Source organism: Microcebus murinus, chromosome 27 (genome assembly GCF_040939455.1).
Source record: "Microcebus murinus isolate Inina chromosome 27, M.murinus_Inina_mat1.0, whole genome shotgun sequence".
Lineage (NCBI taxonomy): Eukaryota > Metazoa > Chordata > Mammalia > Primates > Cheirogaleidae > Microcebus > Microcebus murinus.
The window spans coordinates 2073951-2092995 of NC_134130.1; the positions used below are offsets into that span (position 1 = coordinate 2073951).

At 60.0% G+C, this 19045-nt stretch overlaps 1 protein-coding gene across 2 annotated transcripts in view; it reads left to right on the forward strand.

Annotated features, from left to right (window-relative positions):
- ARHGEF18 (Rho/Rac guanine nucleotide exchange factor 18) overlaps positions 1-16410 on the forward strand; it is an 87331-nt gene extending 70921 nt beyond the window's left edge. For both annotated transcript variants that reach the window (XM_012790728.3, XM_012790731.3), the window contains 14 exons: positions 1717-1834; positions 2633-2881; positions 4842-4918; positions 6025-6203; positions 6839-6930; positions 9587-9769; positions 10857-10994; positions 11261-11391; positions 11698-11754; positions 11847-11894; positions 11979-12479; positions 13002-13323; positions 14087-14212; positions 14330-16410. In XM_012790728.3, the coding sequence (XP_012646182.2) occupies positions 1717-1834; positions 2633-2881; positions 4842-4918; positions 6025-6203; positions 6839-6930; positions 9587-9769; positions 10857-10994; positions 11261-11391; positions 11698-11754; positions 11847-11894; positions 11979-12479; positions 13002-13323; positions 14087-14212; positions 14330-14502 (2394 nt within the window). In that variant the 3' untranslated portion in view covers positions 14503-16410. The remainder of the gene's footprint in view (positions 1-1716; positions 1835-2632; positions 2882-4841; positions 4919-6024; positions 6204-6838; positions 6931-9586; positions 9770-10856; positions 10995-11260; positions 11392-11697; positions 11755-11846; positions 11895-11978; positions 12480-13001; positions 13324-14086; positions 14213-14329) is intronic.
- The last annotated feature ends 2635 nt before the right edge of the window (positions 16411-19045 follow it).

Genomic DNA, 19045 nt, shown 5'->3' on the forward strand with positions numbered 1-19045 from the left:
ATATACGTAACCTTAACATTTGTATCCCCATAATATGCTGGGGGAAAAAAATAAATAAATAAAAAGAAATCTCCGCAAAAAAAAAAAAAAAAATTAGCCAGGCGTGATGGCGCACGCCTGTACTCCCAGCTGCTCATAAGGCTGAGGCAGGAGGATCACCTGAGCCCAGGAGTTGGAGGCTGCAGTGAGCTATGATGACACCACTGCACTCCAGCCGGAGTGACAGAGCAAGACCCTGTCTCTAAATAAACTAATACATACACACATACAAAGCAAAGTGTGTCTCGGGCTTTGTTCCTCGTCACACCAGGTGGCCCCCAAGCTGCCCCTGCAGGCCCCCAGCGAAGGACCTGCCAACTGCCACATCTCAGACTGTGTGACACAGAGATCATTCGAAGGGGCTGCCCTGCCCTGGGAACAGGCCCTCCAGAGCCGCCACGCCCTGCCTGTGGAGGCTCCAGCTGTCATAAGGAGCGTTGCTCCAAACGTTTGTCCCCTCCCTGCCCCGGGTCCCTGCAGAATGGTCCTTGTGCCTCATTTGCCCAAGAGTGGCCCAAAGCGCAGCCGGAGTCCGCTAAGTCACGCAAGACCCCCCTCCCGCCTTCTGGAAGCCACACGTGGGTTACGACCACTCGGCCCATCAGCATCCGCCTCTTCAGGGGCCGGAGCGCACCAGATTCCAGAACAGCTCCGTCTCCTGTGGCCCGTTCAGGGCTTTGTTCCGAAGTGACGTTCAACACCCAGTGGTCTGAGGTTACGGATGAGGTGCATTTAAATTCCGTTCTGTAATCGCACTAGACGGAGGTGACAGGGAGACAGTCACTTTGGGGCCGCAGTTCATCCACTGATGAGCAGTGGAGTTGGAGCCGGGGGCCGCGGACACCTGGAAGTGAGTGTGCGGGGGTGGGGAGGCCTCCGAGGGAGCCTTTGTCCACAGACGCTCCCCAGTCCCACAGTGACGCTCTGGTCCTCTCAAGAAGTGGCTCTTGGCGATGGCTGATGGCTGGCATCCCTGAAATGCGGGCGGGAGCAGCAGGAGCCACCGCGGAGAATGTGTGGAATGCTCCTGCCCTGGCGGCCCCCACCAGGAAGCGACTTCAGGTTACTGCTGCCCTGGTTCTCAGCCGCTCCCGGGAGCCAGTTGGGGAGGCACGTGCCCAGTCTGGGCCTGGAGGGTCCCGGCAGTCAGGGTCAGGGTCAGGGTCTCGGCGTGCGCGCGCACTTCCTGCCTACAGACAGCTGGCCGGCGACTTCCATCGCCTCCCCTACTGGTTCTTGTTTCTCGTTTGTTTTTTCTTTTTTTAAAACAGAGTCTTAACATCACCTGTGTATTGACTGATTGATTGAGCTATTTATTTATTTATGAGCTGGGGCCCTTGCTCTGTTGCCCAGGCTGGTCTCCAGTTCCTGGGCCCAAGCGATCCTCCCGCCTTGGCCTCCCGAGCGGCTGGGACCACAGGCGCGCGCCATGGCACCCGGCTTGTTTCTACTTAACGGGTCTCCAGGGGGCCCTCGCTCACATGCCAGGGGGGCTGCCTTTGCTCTTGTGGCCTTTCTGTATATAGCAGGTGATACCTGCTTTCAGGTGTCTCGTATGCGCGCGTTGCCCCGGCGAGCCACAAAAGGAAGGAGGCCCCAGCCTCGGTGCCTGATGGGTAACCGACAGGGCAGGAGCTGGGACGTTCATGTGGCACCGTCTCCCTTTCCATCTCCTAGAAAATCGGCAACTCGGCCGTCGTGAGGCGGCTGGGCGTGCAGGAGTGTCTCCTCCTGGTGACGCAGCGCATAACCAAGTACCCGGTGCTGGTGGAGCGCATCATTCAGAACACGGAAGGTAGGCTCGCTCTCGCCGCCGCCGTGCTGGGCGGGGCCCCTGTCCGCCCGCCCTGCTGGGCGCTGGGGTTTCCGACTCGGGAAAGACGGGGCGCCCAGCACCGCGAAGGCAGGGGCCGAGTCTCGCTTGCCCGCCGAGTCCCCAGCGCGTAGCACGCACAAGGCTGGGCCATGGCGGGCCTTCCCTGTGGCGTGGATGAATGGATGGAGACGGTGCCCTTGCTAAGGCCACTTCTGGTGATCCAGACAGACGCGGGGGTGACCCAGGCCGAGAGAGGGGTGTGCCTGGAGCTGTGGAGGGCAGAGAAGGGCACACAGCCCGGCTGGGAGTCTCAGGGCCGGGGCAGTGCTGGCCACACCTGCCACGTCCCCGGTGGGAACGTGGGAGAATAAGCAGGTTCTCCTGCCACGAAAGCCACATCCTCAGAGTGGGAGAGAGGAGCCAGCTCTTGGTCACGACAGGAGGTGGCAGGAGTCTTTTATAAAGGGCAGAGGGACACAGGGGAGTTTGTCTGCCAAGCAACGACCAGCAGAGCCAGACAGGGCAGTTTTGTCGTTTAAATTGCCCCTTAGCCTCTGCATCCGGCAGAAGCTCTACCTGGATGAAAACCATGAACTCTGGGCTGTTGGGTTTATTCTGGACTGTCCACATCTCCGGAGATCGTAGTCGGGAGGCGGTTCTTGGGGGCCCTTCGGGGAACTCGCCTTACAGACCCCACCTGTAGCGTGTCTGTCACGTCATGTCTGGCGCGTTCGGGGACTCGGACAAAGAAGGACACTAACTCTGCTTGTGTGGCAGCCGGCACCGAGGACTACGAAGACCTGACCCAGGCCCTGAACCTCATCAAAGACATCATCTCGCAAGTAGACGCCAAGGTCAGCGAGTGTGAGAAAGGCCAGCGCCTCAGGGAGATTGCGGGGAAGGTGGACCTCAAGTCCTCCAGCAAACTCAAGAACGGGCTCAGCTTCCACAAGGAGGACATGCTTCAGCGGCAGCTCCACCTGGAGGGCATGCTGTGCTGGAAGACCACGTCCGGGCGCCTGAAAGGTAAAGCCCTGCCCCTGGCCACTTCGGGCGGGCGCCATCTTGGATCAGTGGGCACTGCTTGGAGTGGCGGGTGCCATCTGGGATTGGTAGGTGCGATTTTGGCTTGGAGGCACAGTCTTGGGAGAGGGGGCACCGTCTTAGATCAGTGGGTGCCGTCTGTGACTGGCGAGTGCCATCTTGGATGGGTGGCACTGTCTTGGGAGTGGTGGCACCATGGCACCATCTTAAATCAGTGGTCACTATCTTTATTTTGAGACCGAGTCTCACTTTGTTGCCCAGGCTAGAGTGAGTGCCGTGGCATCAGCCTAGCTCACAGCAACCTCAAACTCCTGGGCTCAAGCGATCTTCCTGCCTCAGCCTCCCCAGTAGCTGGAACTACAGGCATGCGCCACCATGCCCAGCTAACTTTTTGCATATATTTTTAATTGGTCAATTAATTTCTTTCTAATTTTAGTATAGACAGGGTCTCACTCTTGCTCAGGCTGGTTTCCAACTCGTGACCTCGAGCAATCCGCCCGCCTCGGCCTCCCAGAGTGCTAGGATTACAGGCGTGAGCCACCGCGCCCAGCCAGTGGTCACTGTCTTAGAGCGGTGGGCATCATGGATTGATGGCACCACATTGGATTGATGGCACCATCTTGGATTGGTGGCACTATCTTCAGTTGGTGGCACTGTCTTTAGTGGTGGACACTGTCCTGGATCAGTGGGCACTATCGTGGATCGGTGGGCCCTTCTTGGTTTGGCAGGTGCCAGCCGACACAGAGCCACTGCAGCCTGGCATCGGCTACTTCCTGGCCGAAGGGAGGTTATGTGCTAAGTCAGGTTGTGCACAGGCCGCCAGGAGTGTAGCAAAATGAGGTGGTCGTGTCCACATCCTCTTCCTCTGGTCTTAGAAATGGTGCAGTACGAACCGGAGGGCACACTGAATCACTGACTTCTGAACAGAAACCCGAGGCGGTGGCACCATGATGCCCCAGGTTTGGCAGAGCCCTGGGGCTCCACCACGCTCCACTGCAATCCAGATGCAGTTGCGGGCCTGCCTGCTGTGTGCCCAGCCACCAAAGAGCGCCCATGTGGGTAGGAAGTGCCACCGGGACTGCTCAGCAGGGTCCCCCAGCATGCCACTCACTGCCCAGGGTGTGCTCCCATCCCTGCTTTCAAAATCCGCGTTGCAGTTCCAGACCAGCGAGCACTCAGGACTCATCCCCGGGTTTCCTATCTGTTTTCTGAGCCTTTAGAAACACCCTAACCTACCCACTGGCATCAGCATCTTTAAGGATCTTGAGCAGGGTCGTTGAGTTGGCAAGTGTGCTCACCTGTATGTGCTCACCTGTCAGCTGTGCTCCATGGAGGATAGAATTCAGTGCCTTCTGCCTGCCAGGCACTGCACTGGGTGGTAGGAAGACGCCGCCCAGGCAAGACCTGTCCCCACCTCCTGGGGCGTCACTCAGCAGACAGAGAGAAGCAAGTAAACAAAGAAAAAAATAGAGCCAGGCACAGTGGCCAATGCACCTGTGATCCCAGCTACTCAGAAGGCCGAGGCGGGAGCGTGGCTTCAGCCCAGGAGTTTGAGGCCAGCCTGGACAGCATAGTGAGACACCCCTGTCCCTGTCTCTAAACACATAAAAGTAAAAAAAATAGAACTGCAGCAAATGCTTTAAAAGGTAGCCAGCAGGCTGCAGTGCGAATTAGGTGGAGAAAGCGTATCTGATCTAGACAGGGGTCTCAAGCAGCTCCCCCCGTGGAAACTGAGGTCAGGATGCGCACCCATTGGGGCCCAAGGAGGCTGAGACCAGCCCTCACCGGGGGGAAGGGATGAGACAGAAAGAAACTTCCAGGCTCAGGCAGAAGCACCCAGATGCTGGCACCGTCCCAGGGATCCGGCACCCCCCGGGCTGCCCGGCAAGCCCCCGCAGCCACGTGACCTTGGAGACATCTGTCTCCTCTGCTGTCTCCCCAGACGTCCTCGCCGTCCTGCTGACCGACGTGCTGCTGCTGCTCCAGGAGAAGGACCAGAAGTACGTCTTCGCGTCCGTGGTGCGTATCTCGGGTCTCCTCGGGCCAGGGTCCTGCTCTGAAGCCGCCCACGAAGGCAGCAGCCGACGGGGCCACGCCAGAGGCACACGCAGGAATAGAATGTTCCAGGAATGAGGGGCCCTTCTCATTGCCTGGCAGAGGCTTTGGCTCCCATCCAAACAGCCTCTCTAGCCTCAGTTTCCCTCCGCTTCTTCCTGGTTCTTCCCCTGGCCAGCGCTCACAGGTACTCTCGGGCCCCAGAATCCTGGCCAGGAGCAGGATTCCCTCCCTCCCAGGGGCTCACTGGGCCCGAGCTCAGGCAGCCATGGGCCGTGGCCGCGCCGACCCCAAGGACTCTGGGCCCAGAGCACCCCTGTTGTGGGAGCCAAGCCTGGCCAGGGTGACGCTGGCCCCCTGCCTGGCCCTGCGTCCATGGGGCTCAGCTTCCTCCCCTGCAGGCCGTTCAACACCTAACAACACAGAACCCGCTGCAGGGTGAGGGGGCGGCCAGGCCCTCCCCCTCCATGTGCCACCAAAGGGCTTAAGGAACCTGTTCCCTTCCGCGCCACCTGGAGAGGAAGGCAGCCTTCATCACCAAACTGGAGAATCGCACCTCGCCCAAAGACTCAAAATAGTTTCTCGAGGCGTTTCCCAGCACCCCCCACACACACACTGCCACCTCCCCGTTGCTCACAGCCTGTAGCAGCCAGTTAAAGCGTGCGTCCTGCTGGTCCGGGGGACCTTCCTTCTCTCGAAGGATGCCCAACAGTCTGGAAATGCTTGTCGCTCTGGGTGGCTTAAGACACAGGGACCAGGAAGAGGATTTATTTGTTGTCATCTGCTCTATCGCGTTGTATCTGTGGAGTTTGGTAGTGTTTACATGCATTACTGATTATTTTTTCTTTAAATATTTTAAGCGTTTTTAGTTGACACATTTAAAAGGATACCAGGACACCTTTGCAATAGTACCTTTTCTTCCCCCCGGGTGGCAAAATATTTCTGCTTTGAATCATTTGAAAGGAAACAGCGCACGTGACTTGCCCTCTTAGCCCCAGACTCACAGTCCCACCGCCGTGGGGACACGGTAGGCTGAAAGGTGACGCCCCTGCCACGTTCTGCCCCTGCAGGACTCGAAGCCCCCCGTCATCTCGTTACAAAAGCTCATCGTGAGGGAGGTGGCCAACGAGGAGAAAGCGATGTTCCTGATCAGCGCCTCCCTGCAAGGCCCCGAGATGTACGAGATCTACACGAGCTCCAAAGAGGAAAGGAACGCCTGGATGGCCCACATCCGGAGGGCCGTGGAGAGGTGAGAGGGGCCCGGCAGTTCCCGCCACACACACACACCCACACCCGGTGTGTTTTCTCTGCTGACTTCTCCAGCCTTGACTTTGAGGCCAGTCGGCTGTGCACTTGAACTCCCTCGTCCCAGCTAAGGGCAGAGGACACCATTCCAGCTCCAACCCGTCGGATGCTGGAAGGGCCTGGATGTCTCTGGCCGGGGGCTGCGGGGCCAGGCAGCTCCAGCCTGACCTTTCTGCGTTCCTGGGCCACTGTCCCTGATGCGGCAGACTGTCTGCCCTCCCCAGCCTGGGGCCACACCCGCTGGGACAGGCTGTGGCATCTCATTTTTCTTCCTCCTGGGGCCGAGCGCCCTAGGCACCCAGTCGCTTCAGCCCCGTGGGTCCCCAGCGAGCAAGCTGTCCCCCAGAGAGCTCCTCCAAGTCACGGCCAGGAGCTTAAAACTTCTGCCAGGTTATGTCCCGACGCCTTGAGGCCGGATAAACGCCAGTGCCTCTCTCTTCCTCCCCCCCTCCTCCTGCTGCCCATTAACAAACCAAATCCCTCACAAAGCTAGAGACGGCCTTGGCAGCTGGTTCTGCGGAATCAGCGTCCATGCCAGCCCAGGCGGCACTGTCGCCCACCTGCCCCCTCCTCCCGCAGCTGCCCCGACGAGGAGGAAGGGCCCTTCAGCGAGGCCGAGGAGGAAAGGAAGGTGATTGAGGCCCGAGCCGCGAGACTCAGGGACTTCCAAGGTAAGGGGAGCGGGTATTGTGGGCGTAGCCCTCGTGTGGCGAGCCCTCCCCGGTCACCGGGTCCTGGGTCCCCCATGGGGACAGAGGGAGTCTCCGCCCAAGTGGGGCATGGTGTTTTCCTGCAGGCCGTCCCACATCCGCAGCTCTGCAGAGTGTTTGGAACGGGGCTGAATCTCGAGTTAGTGATTAGGCCGAGCGGCCCCTCTGGGGTGTGACTAAGGGAGAGACTGAGCTCAGGGCCCCCAAGCCCCTTCCAGACCCTACTGTCAGCCGCACACACTGCTGTTGTCCGGTCCTTAGGCAGGAGCTTGACGGGCGTGTCCCAGGTCACATACGGAGGGCCCCCATGGCCTCCTTCCAGAGCCCGGCAGACCCGCGCCTGCCTGGCTTTGTGAGCAGGGCCCCCGACCCCAGCTCCCTCCCGCCTGTGTGTTTAACCACTTTATTGCCCTGTAATTTACATACCGTACCATGCACCCACTTCAAGCATTTGGTGGCTTTGAGTGTGTTCATAATTATACAACCATCGCCATATCCATCTTAGAACATGCCATCACCCCGAAAAGAAGCCCCGTCCCCATCAACTAGCACTCCCCAGCCCCTGACAACCAGGATCCACATCCTGCCTCTGTGGATCTGCTTGTTCTGGACGTTTCATATCAATGGAGTCTCACACTGTGTGTCCTTCTGCGTCTGGCGTCTCTCACTGAGCACGATGTCCTCAAGGTCCCTCCACGCTGTGGCCTGTGTCAGAGCCTCGTTTCTTTTCATGGCTGAGTGACATTCCAGCGTGTAGATGGACCACGTTGTGTTATTATGGAATGTTTAAACAATAAGGACATACAGTTAGGTAGTATATATCTTATTTGTCTTTGTGGGGAGAGGCAGTTTGGCTTATGCCAAAAAATCTTTTTTTTTTTCTTTTAGTAAGGTTAAGTTGGAGGATATTAATTCATAAAAATGTCCATAAGAAAAGTGGGGCCGGGCGTGGTGGCTCACGCCTGTAATCCTAGCACTCTGGGAGGCCGAGGCGGGCGGATTGCTCGAGGTCAGGAGTTCAAAACCAGCCTGAGCAAGACCCCGTCTCTACCAAAATATAGAAAGAAATTAATTGACTAACTAAAAATATATATACAAAAAAAATTAGCCGGGCATGGTGGCGCATGCCTGTAGTCCCAGCTACTAGGGAGGCTGAGGCAGTAGGATCGCTGAGCCCAGGAGATTGAGGTTGCTGTGAGCCAGGCTGACGCCACGGCACTCACTCTAGCCTGGGCAACAAAGTGAGACTCTGGCCGGGCGTGGTGGCTCACGCCTGTAATCCTAGCACTCTGGGAGGCCGAGGCGGGCGGATTGCTCGAGGTTGGGAGTTCGAAACCATCCTGAGCGAGACCCCGTCTCTACTAAAAAAATAGAAAGAAATTAATTGACCAACTAAAAATATATATATACAAAAAATTAGCTGGGCATGGTGGTGCATGCCTGTAGTCCCAGCTACTCGGGAGGCTGAGGCAGGAGGATCGCTTGAGCCCAGGAGTTTGAGGTTGCTGTGAGCTAGGCTGACGCCACGGCACTCACTCTACCCAGGGCAACAAAAGTGAGACTCTGTCTCAAAAAAAAAAAAAAAAAAAAAAAAGTGAGACTCTGTCTCAAAAAAAAAAAAAAAGAAAGAAAAGTGGGAAAAGAATCCCCTTGAGCCTGGGAAGCGTGATCCCAGCATGGTATCCATTCTGTCTGCTTAGTTACACTGGACGGTCACTGAGACACATGCCCTGCACGGATGTGCCACATCCCAACAGGACTCTCAGTGAATTAGAAAGAGAAAGATAATGTCTTTACCAAGATGCTCTTTCTCGTCTCAAACCCTTTTCAAAACCCAAAGGCCAGGTGCGGTGGCTCATGCCTGTAATCCCAGCAGTCTGGGAGGCCGAGGCAGGAGGATTGCTTGAGCCCAGGAGTTCGAGACCAGTCTGAGCAAGAGCGACACCCAGTCTCTAAAAAAAAAAAAAAAAAAAGCTAAAGTCATCCTGTTTTAGGGACACTCCTGTTAAAATTGGGAGTGGGGTGGGGTCACCCACTCTCAACATTATTATTCTCATCCCGGAGGTCCCAGCCAGGGTATTAAGGAAAGAAATACGAATAAGATATTACCGAGAGGAGGAGACAGACTTATTTTGGCAGATGACATGATTATTTGCCCAGAAAATCCAGTCGAAGCCACCGAAAAGCTGTTGGAACTGGTAAGAGAGGTGAATAATCCAGCTAAAGATGATGCCTGTAAACCCACAGTCACCAGCAAGAAGTACTAAGAAAATCAGTCTTTTTCAAGGTAGCCAAAAAAAAAATAATTTAAAACCCAGAGATCTGTAAGAGAAGTTAAGTGGAGAAAACCTTGCCCCGTAGGCCTGCAGGTGACTTCCGAGATTAGAAAACTCATCTCTAAGGCCCTGAGTTGGTCCCAGACCAGGGTCTGTTGTGATCTTCACCCACACCCCTGCGTGTGTGGCTCTTCTAGTTGGGGGACACTGTCAGAGGACAGGGCCAGGTCAGGGGGTCCCCACCCTCCCGGCCTTATGCTGCTGCCCCCAGGGGCAGAGGGTCCCGGGAAGGCCGGCCAGGCTGGCCACACCGCCCACCCCCAACGCCCATCGCCCTGCAGAGCGGCTGAGCCTGAAGGACCAGCTGATTGCACAGAGCCTCCTGGAGAAGCAGCAGATCTACCTGGAGATGGCCGAGATGAGCGGACTCGAGGACCCGGCCCGACCCCGCACCCTTTTCCGGGGAGGGGACCCCGCCGAGACCCTGCAGGGGGAGCAGATCCTCAAGTCGGCCATGAGCGAGAGTAAGTCCACCGCCCCCACCCACCCTGCGGTCCTGCTGGGTGGGCTCCCTGGGGGACCCCAGGCCAGGCTCACAGCTCGGTGTGGCTGACAAGCCACCCTGTCCCCGACGGGCTTCTATTTGGGGGACCCAGGAGCAGCACTGACCGCCACTGGCACCTGCTAGAGCCAGAAGGTCCTTAGACACGGTCCGGTTCAAGCCCCGCATTGCAGACTCTAGCGCGTTCTCTCCCCCGCGGCAGACACTCGGCACCCAGCTGGGCAACGGCGATCTGGGGATCTAAACTTGACCTTGATGGGTTCCCCGGAAAAACACACGCAGGCACCCAGAGTGGATCCTTTCTTAGGGTTCCCACGGCCCAGCAGCCCTCTGGTGAGCTGGCCCCGGGCCAGGAACCCCACATCCAGCAGGAGGCGGCCTTGGTGCCCCGGCGGCCGGTGGAGGGCGTGGTTGGCAAGTGAGCTGCTGTTCCCACAGAGCCCGACACAGCCGCCCGGCCCCGGGCAGGCCCCTCATGCAGGCGGCCAGCACTCAGTCTGCTCTTTCAGCAACAAGCGAGATGGACACAGCCCCTACCTTCCAGAGCTTTCCTGCAGGATAAGAGGGCAGAGACTGGGGGGGGGGTTGCTCCCTCCAGCCCCGTCGACGCCGACGTCGTCCTTCCACCTGCCTCTGTGCTGCTGTTCTTGGACCCCTGAGGACACTCTCGTATCCTGAGCCTCAGCCTAGAACGTTCTCGTCTCCACCTCTTTGGGCAGCCGAAGCCTGTTAGTCCCAGAGGGCTTTGTGTGGACAGCCCTTCCCCGCATGGCCGCCCTCCCACATGGCCATCCGCAGTACAAGCAGCCGCCACCAAGTGTTCCCTTCCGGGCCAGGCAGGACACATCTGGCTCATACCATGAGGGAGGGCACAGGCCGCCCCGTAGCCCTGGCCTCACTTAGACAGGACCACGTGCCCAGTTATAAGGGCGTGCACAGCACGACAGGGCTGAAATCTCACGTCAGCCCCTGGTCTCCACGGCCCCTGCTCCCTGACGCCCTGCACGCTCCCGTATGGTGACCTGGCCCCCCGTCTCCTCCTTCCACAGTCGAGGGCATCCACACCCTGCTCTGCAGGCGGCTGGGCAGCGCCAACGGCCAGGCGGAGGACGGCGGCAGCTCTGTGGGCCTGCCCCGGAGGGCCGAGACCTTCGGGGGCTACGACAGCACCAGCAGCCCCAGCAAGAGTAAGCGGTGCCGCCCGGCCCCTCCCTGCCCCTGCCGGCCAGGCAGCCCCACGAAGTCGTGTAGCTCCTGGGAATGTGCCGCTGTGGGTGGCCTGACAGCAGCACCGGACCAGCCCACCCCTCTCCCCTGTCCCTCTGTTGCAAACGCCACCGCTGCAGCACAGGGAAGATTTGCTACCCGGGCAGGGGTTGGGGCTGGACAAGGAAGGTTCCAGCCCCCGCCACGGGGTCCACAGCATCCTCACGCTTCCGCTTGGGGTTCCCAGATGGCAGTTTTAAGAAGAAAGTCGGCAGCAACGAGCCCAGGCCCCGAGACTGGCGAGGCCCCACGAACAGCCTGGACTCGAGGCTCAGTGATGGCGACGCCCCGGGCTGCTCTGAGGAACCCCTGCAGGTGGTACGCAACTTCCTTGGATTACCCGTTCCCCCGGTACAGTACCCAAGCCTCGTGTCCAAGCCCACCCTACCGTGGGTCACGGCAACCTCCCCCAGCACACACACCTCCCAGGCCGCCCGCCCCTCACTTTCCAGGCAGCCTGATTGGCCCAGGTCAGATGACTGGCAGGGCCTGTCTCCCCAGGCGCGGCCCAGCCCTGGGCCCCTTCTGTCCCCCTGGCAAGGGGATGTCTTGTCAACAATGAGCAGGCCCAGGTCTCGTTGGGTGGGTCCACAGCCACTCTGCGATTTGATGCTGTCGTCTTAGGTGGAAGCGCCTGGCTCGGAGTGTGGACCCCGTCTGCCTGCCATCCTGGAGTCGGAGGTAGGCGCATGGCTGTCCCTCCCCACGGGGCTGGCAGGTGCGGGCGAGCGGCCTGGGCCTAAGAGCCAGCCTCCCCCTCTCTCCTCCTGCAGCTGGTGCAGCGGGTCCAGACACTGTCTCGGCTGCTCCTAAGCCTCCAGGTACGGGGCGGGGCGGGGCCAGCCACAGGTGCCTTTCCTGGTGGCGGGCGTGTGGCGCTCAGGGCGGCCCTGTCCCCCCCCCAGGCGGTCATCGCGCAGCAGGACAGCTACGTGGAGACGCAGCGGGCGGCCATCCAGGAGCGCGAGAAGCAGTTCCGGCTGCAGTCGACGCGCGGGAACCTGCTGCTGGAGCAGGAGCGGCAGCGCAACTTCGAGAAGCAGCGGGAGGAGCTGGCCTGCGCGGAGAAGCTGCAGAGCCAGCTGCGGCAGGAGCGGCAGCGCTGGGAGCGCGAGCGCCAGCGGCAGCGGCAGGAGCTGGAGCGCGCGGGCGCGCTGCTGCAGGAGCGCGAGGACCAGGTGCGGCAGCTGCTCGAGCGGCTGGGCCAGGAGCGCGCCGAGCTGGAGTGCCAGCGCCAGGCCTACCAGCACGACCTGGAGCGGCTGCGCGAGGCCCAGCGCGGCGTGGAGCGCGAGCGCGAGCGCGACCGCGAGCGCCTGGAGCGGCTGGAGCGCCTGGAGCTGCTGCGCCGCCTCAAGAAGCAGAACACGGCGCCGGGCGCGCTGCCGCCCGAGTCCCCGGCCGAGGTGAGCCCGCCCGAGTGGCCGCTCGGCACGTGCGTTTGTGTGGCGTGCGCAGGCGCGTGGGTGCAAGAGCGATGGCGGGAGGTGGCACTAACAGCACGGTGCTGCAAAGCAGAACTTTCTATAGAGCTGGTTAAACGCTGACCACATTGTTGCATGAAACACTTGATAAGTGTTGGAAACTTTAAAAAAAAAAAAAAAACCACCATCGAGCGGGTCACGGTGGTTCACGCCTATAATCCCAGCCCTTCGAGAGGCCGAGGAGGGAGGATCACTTCAGCCCAGGAGTTCGAGGCTGCAGTGAGCTGTGATGATGCCACTGCACTCTAGCCCGGGTGACAGAGCAAGACCCATCTCTTAAAAAAAAAATAAAATAGCCAGGCATGGTAGCCCATGCCTGTAACCCTAGCACCCTGGGAGGCCCAGTGGGGACCGAGGGGGAGGCTGGCGGGTCTCCCCGTGCGTCCCTTGAGGGCGCCCAGCAGGAACCGCAGCGTTGAGATGTGTCTGCTGTCCCCTTTTCAGGCCCAGCCCCCAAGCCATCCTCCCAGCTTCAATGGGGATGGGCTGGAGGGGCCCCGGGCCAGTGTGCCGCTGCCCGGCGTGGGGCCCGAGTACGCAGAGCGGCCCGAGGTGGCTCGCCGGGACAGCGCCCCCGCCGAGGGCCGGCCGGCCAAGAGCGACGTGCCCATCCAGTTGCTCAGCGCCACCAACCAGATCCAGAGGCAGGCGGCCGTGCAGCAGCAGATCCCCACCAAGCTGGCCGCCTGCACCAAGGGCGGCAAGGACAAGGGCGGCAAGGACAAGGGCGGCAAAAGCAGGGGCTCCCAGCGCTGGGACAGCTCAGGTGAGCTCCGGGGCCTGCCCAGCGCCCGTCGCCCTCGCACGGAGGCCCTCGTGGCTCGCTGGGAGCCAGCAAAAATGGGAGCACAGTGCCATCTTCTGGAGCAGGTGCCTCAGGAGAGCTGAGGGCACGACTGTGGCGTCGTGTCCCAGATCTTTGGTCTCCCAGAGCAAAACGGAAATGACTGACCCCGGGTACTTTTCCCACCCTGGCCCTCAAACAGCGGGGTGGGCATGGGAGCTCCAGAAAGCATCTCGGCAACAAGTGAGAGGCCTGGCCACTTAGCACCAGGACAGGTGCAGGGGACTCTGCCAGTGTCTTTGCTCCATGGATGGGGACGCTGAGACCCAGAGACACTCAGTCCCTTGCCCCCTGGGCACGTTGAGCAAGTGCCTCCCCCGGAGTGGGCCCACACTCCTCGGGTGGGAAGCCTGCCCTGCCCCCTTGGGTGACGCCTTCCTGGGTGGGTGACCGCCACAGATGTCCTGGGATGTTCCCCGAGAAGCAAGGCCTGTCTCCTCAAAAGCCGTCCCTCCTCTCATCCGGATGTCACGTTACTCTGGGGCCCCTCCACTGCCAGGGGCGGGGACTGCTGTCCCTGGATTTGGGGCTCAATGTCCGAGCAGGGTCCAGCCAGGCACTGCCTGCGGGGCGTGTCGGGAAGGGGGCAGCCCAGAGGCCCTCTGCCCTCTGCCCTCTGAGGTGCCAGGGGGGGCGGGGGCAGCCCGGTGCCTGGGGCGGACCCCAAGACGTCCTTCTCTTTTAGCGTCCTTCGACCTGAAGCAGCAGCTGCTGCTCAACAAGCTCATGGGGAGGGACGAGAGCACCTCTCGGAACCGCCGGTCACTGAGCCCCACCCTGCCCGGCAGCCTCGGCCCTGCACCGCCCCCCGGTGAGTCCCGTGTTCCCCCAGGAGAACCCCACGCCCCTCCGGCTGAGCCCCGTGTTCCCCTGGAAGAGCCCTGTGCCCACCTGGCTGCTGACAGCCGTGGCGACCTCTCTGTTCCAGACTCCTGCTCCCCAGCGCCGAGCCCAGCCCCGGTGGACAGCCCCCCTGACTGCCTCCCCCTCAAGGCCGCGGGCACTCCCTTCCCGCCTGTGCCCCCGTCCCCCTCGCCACTGCCGGCCACAGCACTCAGCACCAAGGACGAAGCCCCCAAGGAAGACGTCATCTTCTTCTAAAACACCAGGGATCGAGGTGCCGACCCCTCCCTGCCCTGCCCACTCTCCATGCTCTCTGGGGACCTCCGAGGGGTCACCGAGCCTGCCCAGCTGTCCCCTCCCCTTCCCGAGCAAACCACCGAGGACCGCCTGGCGGGGCCAGCCTGTTGGTGCTTTGGGTCTCGAGGCTCTTTCTGTAGGGTGAGCGCCGGTGCCTGGGTCCCTTTCTAAACCTCTTTTTGTGTTTGTTTTCAAGATGGAAAGTTTTTAATCGAAGGTTGAACCAGAGCTAAACCAGGGAGCTCTTTTAAGTCGCAGCACCCCCTCTGGGTGGCAGGCGACCAGCCCTAAGCCGTGCGTCCGAGGCAGTGAGTGGGGGCGCTGGTTCTGCAGGGCCGGAGGACAGGACAGACCTCGGTCCAGGAAGGAGCTGCTGGCCCCGGCCGCGCCCCTTGGCCGCTAGGAGATGCGGGAGCGAGTAGTTAGGGACACACGCAAGTTCACAGTGAACCTCGGGGCCGGCGAATGAGCTGGGCCCAGGGTGGACACAGCCAGCCCAGGGACAGAGAAGGCCAGGGGACGAGGCCAGCCAAGGGCACGGCTGATGGCGCTCCAGGGGGTTCTGCGGGTGCAGAAGCTTATCCTGTCCTTTTAACCTGGCAGGGGTTTCGAACCCACCGCCCTTCCTCACGCACTTGGCCTGAGAGGCCGAGCCTCGCACTTCAGCCAGGGCCAGCACACGCCCCAGGTGGGGGTCCTCGGCCCCCGGGAAATGAGCTAGCGTTCCCAGGTGAGCGGAGGAAGCCCCAGCGCCAGTGTGCCACCTGCCCGGTGGGTGTTGACACGACGCATCCCAGGCGTGGGGAGGAGACGCCTGGAGCTGCTGCCAGCGAGTGGACCAGTGTCACCTGCGGCCCCTGACTTGCAGCGAGCTGTTGCAGCCGCGTCCACGGCCCTGGAAGAGTGGGGGTGGGGCATTGGGGATGGCGTCTAACGTCCAGCATTGTCCCAAGTGGCACGTGGGCCCCAGCTGGAGCCGAGTCATTCTCCCAAACGCAGCGTCTGGGCCGCGCAGCGAGGGGCCTCTGCCTTCTCCCAGTGCGCGGGCAGAGCCGCCCCATTACGCCTGACGCAGGGGGTGGGGACATTCCCACCACTCGGGGTCAGGCGGGCACAGGACACGGGAAACGACCTCGGGAACTGTTCACCCTGTAGCCGAGGCGCCACTCAGTGCCATGAGCTCGGGAGGGGACGGGACAGGGGCAGGCGATGACCAGGAACGTCTCAGCGGCACGGCCAGTCGGTGACAAGGTACCAAGAGCAGCAGCTTCTAGCATCACCCGGGCACAGCGAGTGACCTGGTGTCCGCAGGCTCCTGGCCCCTGGGAGGACCTCGACCTCCAAGCCTGGTCCTTCTGTGATCAGCAGCTCTCGCCCTGCGACCTAAGCGTCCCCACCCTGTCGGTCTCGTCTGTGCCATGCTGATAATCAGTGTTTTGTATTTTTGTACTGAGAAGTACTGGAGCACTTTAGCAGAGCTGACTTCACATTCCCGTTCTGTCGCGAAGAGGACATTCCCGGGCCCACCTGAGCCGGTGTGCCCTGGTGCCACCCGCCGAGACGCCAGGATTCCTTGGACAAGAAGTTCGAGGAACCTCTGCTTGGCCACGAGGCAGAGGGGTCTCGGTCAGGCCACGCAGCAGGACGGCGTCGCTGGCCCTTCCCCCACTGTACCCCTCGGTCGCTCCTGGGTGGAGCCCAGTGCTACCTGTCAAGTCGGTGGTCGAGCAGAAGTTCCTGCGCGCGTCCCCGTCAGTCGTGTCCACCTGCTAATTGTTTTTACGATGATTACGTTTCCTCACCATGGGATGATTCGGAACCGCCTTAGAACTTAAGACCCGATTCTAGCAATAAAGGTGTCTAAGATGAGCTCCGGCTGATGCGGACGTGCTTTGGCGTTTTAGGATCGGCTCCTGCCGAGACGGTGCAGGAGCGGCGGGTTCTGGGGTTGTGGGGGCTGCCCGAGGGTTCTGCGCCCCGCCAGGACAGGCAGGGTGGAGACCCCCCTCCCCGCCTGCTGCTCCTGACAGCTGCTGTCACCAGTTGCCGCACATGCCGTCCTCCTCCCGTGTGTCCTGCTTAACAGACTCAGAAGATCCTTTCAGCTGGGCACGGTGGTGCGTGCCTGTAGTCCCAGCTACTTGGGAGGCTGAGGCAGGAGGATCGCTTGAACCCAGGAGTTTGAGGTTGCTGTGAGCTGGGCTGATGCCACAGCACTCTAGCTCGGGCAGCAGAGCGAAACTATCTCAAAAAAGAAAATACTTTCAGGTCCAGTCCCTAGCAATTGGCTTTCTTTGCTCCAACCTAAAGAGTATGAGCCGCCGGCCCCAGGGAAGGGCACGGGGTAGGGGTGCAGCCACACAGTTGGGGTAATGAAGTGCTCCCAGACGGAGGCTGCCCACCGGTTATACTTCAAGCTTTCTGGAGTTTCCAGAACCCGGCTTTACCGATTTTTTTTTTAAATCCAAAATGACCAACAAGAGTTTAACTTTTTTTTTTTTTTTTTTTTTAAGAGACAAGGTCTCGCTTCATCACCCAGGCTGGAGTGCAGTTGACAGGATCACAGCTCATTGTAGCCTCCAATTCCTGGGCTCAGGTGATCCTCCTGCCTCAGCCTCCCTAGTAGCTGGGACCACAGGCATTCGTGGCACACTGGGCTATTTTTTTATTTTTAGAGCTAGGATCTCACTGTGTTGCCCAGGCTGGTCTCAGACTCCTGGCCTCATGCGATCTTCCCGCCTTGAGTGCAACTTTAGGTTCCTCTCTTTGGCCGGAGAGATTAGCTTAGGTCTGGTTGGCAAATCATAATTTCCGTCTTGGCCCAGCGAGGAGACGTGGGGGGGTTCCTAGCAAGAGGTGACTAGGTACAAAGTCGATCACCAGAGAACTGGGGGTACAGGGGGCAGCTCTCAGCCAGCACTGTGACACAGAGACCACGCAAGCCACATGTGGAATTTTCCATTTTTAGTAGCCACATTTAAAAAGTAAAAAAAAAAAAAAGGCCAAATTCATTGATATTCATTTATTTCTTTTTTTTTTTCCATCGTGGTAAAATGCACACAACATAGAGTGGCCCTGTGTGGGGGCAGAGGAAGGACCCTTTCTTTGGATATCAAGTAAGGTGCTGGCTTGGTCTGGGGGCCGAGACGCCAGCAGGAACCACCTTTACACCCCGGGCCTGCCCACGGCGCCTGCCCAGAGAGGGCCTGTCGCAGGCTTGCCCCGGGGCGTCAGAGCTACGCTGTGTCAACACGCATCGGAATAGGCAGGTCTTGGATGCCCTGGGGTAACCCATACCCCAATCGAGATGTGGGACGCTGTCTAACCCCTGCCAGGGTTCCCCTCCTGCCCTTCTCCCCACTCCCGGGGGCAGCTGCTGGCCACTTTCTGGTCACTCTAGCTTGACACTGCTTGCTCTAGAACGTGGTCTCATTCGGTAGGTTGCTCCTGTGCCTGGTGGTGTTCACTCAGCAGTGTTTTGTTTGTTTGTTTTTGAGACAGTCTCACTCTGTTGCCCGGGCTAGAGTACCATGGCATCAGCCTATCCCACAGCAACTTCAAATTACTGGGCTCAAGTGATCCTCCTGCCTCAGCCTCCCGAGTAGCTGGGACTACAGGCATGTGCCACCATGCCCGGCTAATTTTTTCTATATATTTTTAGTTGTCTGACTAATTTCTATTTTTAGTAGAGACGGGGGTCTCACTCTTGCTCAGGCTGGTCTCGAACTCCTGATCTCAAATGATCCTCCCACCTCGGCCTCCCAGAGTGCTAGGATTACAGGCGTGAGCCACCGAGCCCGGCCCACGGTGTCATTTTGATTCTTCCGTGTGGGAGATGTGTGGACGGGCTGCAGCTTGCTTATGCATTCTTCTGACATTGGAGTGTCCCCTCCCTCTCTCTCATTGTCATCCCCCCCAACCCCCGGCTCTCTAACCTGACGGGATGCAGACAGTGGTGTCCAAGCTGTGTTGGGGTCAGAGGCTCTATGAGTAGCAGAAGGAAGCAGGGACCCTGGTCACAGGGTGGGGGGCACACACCTGCCCTCACACGTTCCGGTGCCCGCTCGATCCGTACCCCTGGGTTAAGTGCCAGCCACAGGAGACGTTAGGATGCAGGAGGGGGCATGCAGGGGCTGTGAGGGCACGGATCCATCCAGAAAGGGAGCCCAGGCCTGCAGGGACACCAGTTTGTCATGGGCCTGGGCTGCCCCTATCCCTGGTCTGGACCCTACCCCCAGCCCAGCTGTCCCCCAGGATGTCCCCAGTCTTCCCAGCACACCCCTAGGGGCCCTGGGGGAACCCTGAAATGGGACGTTCTGCAAAGAGGGCCCATGGTCCCTAAGGAGTCACAAAGGGTTCTGGTCGCAGGCCCTGCAAGGCTGAGAACCACTGAGACAACAGGCAAAGCCACAGGGACAGAAAGATGAGTGGTCACCAAGCCTGGGGGCACGGGGCCTGGGAGGTAGCAGCTAATGGTTGCAGTTTCTTTCCGGGGGCGGGGGTT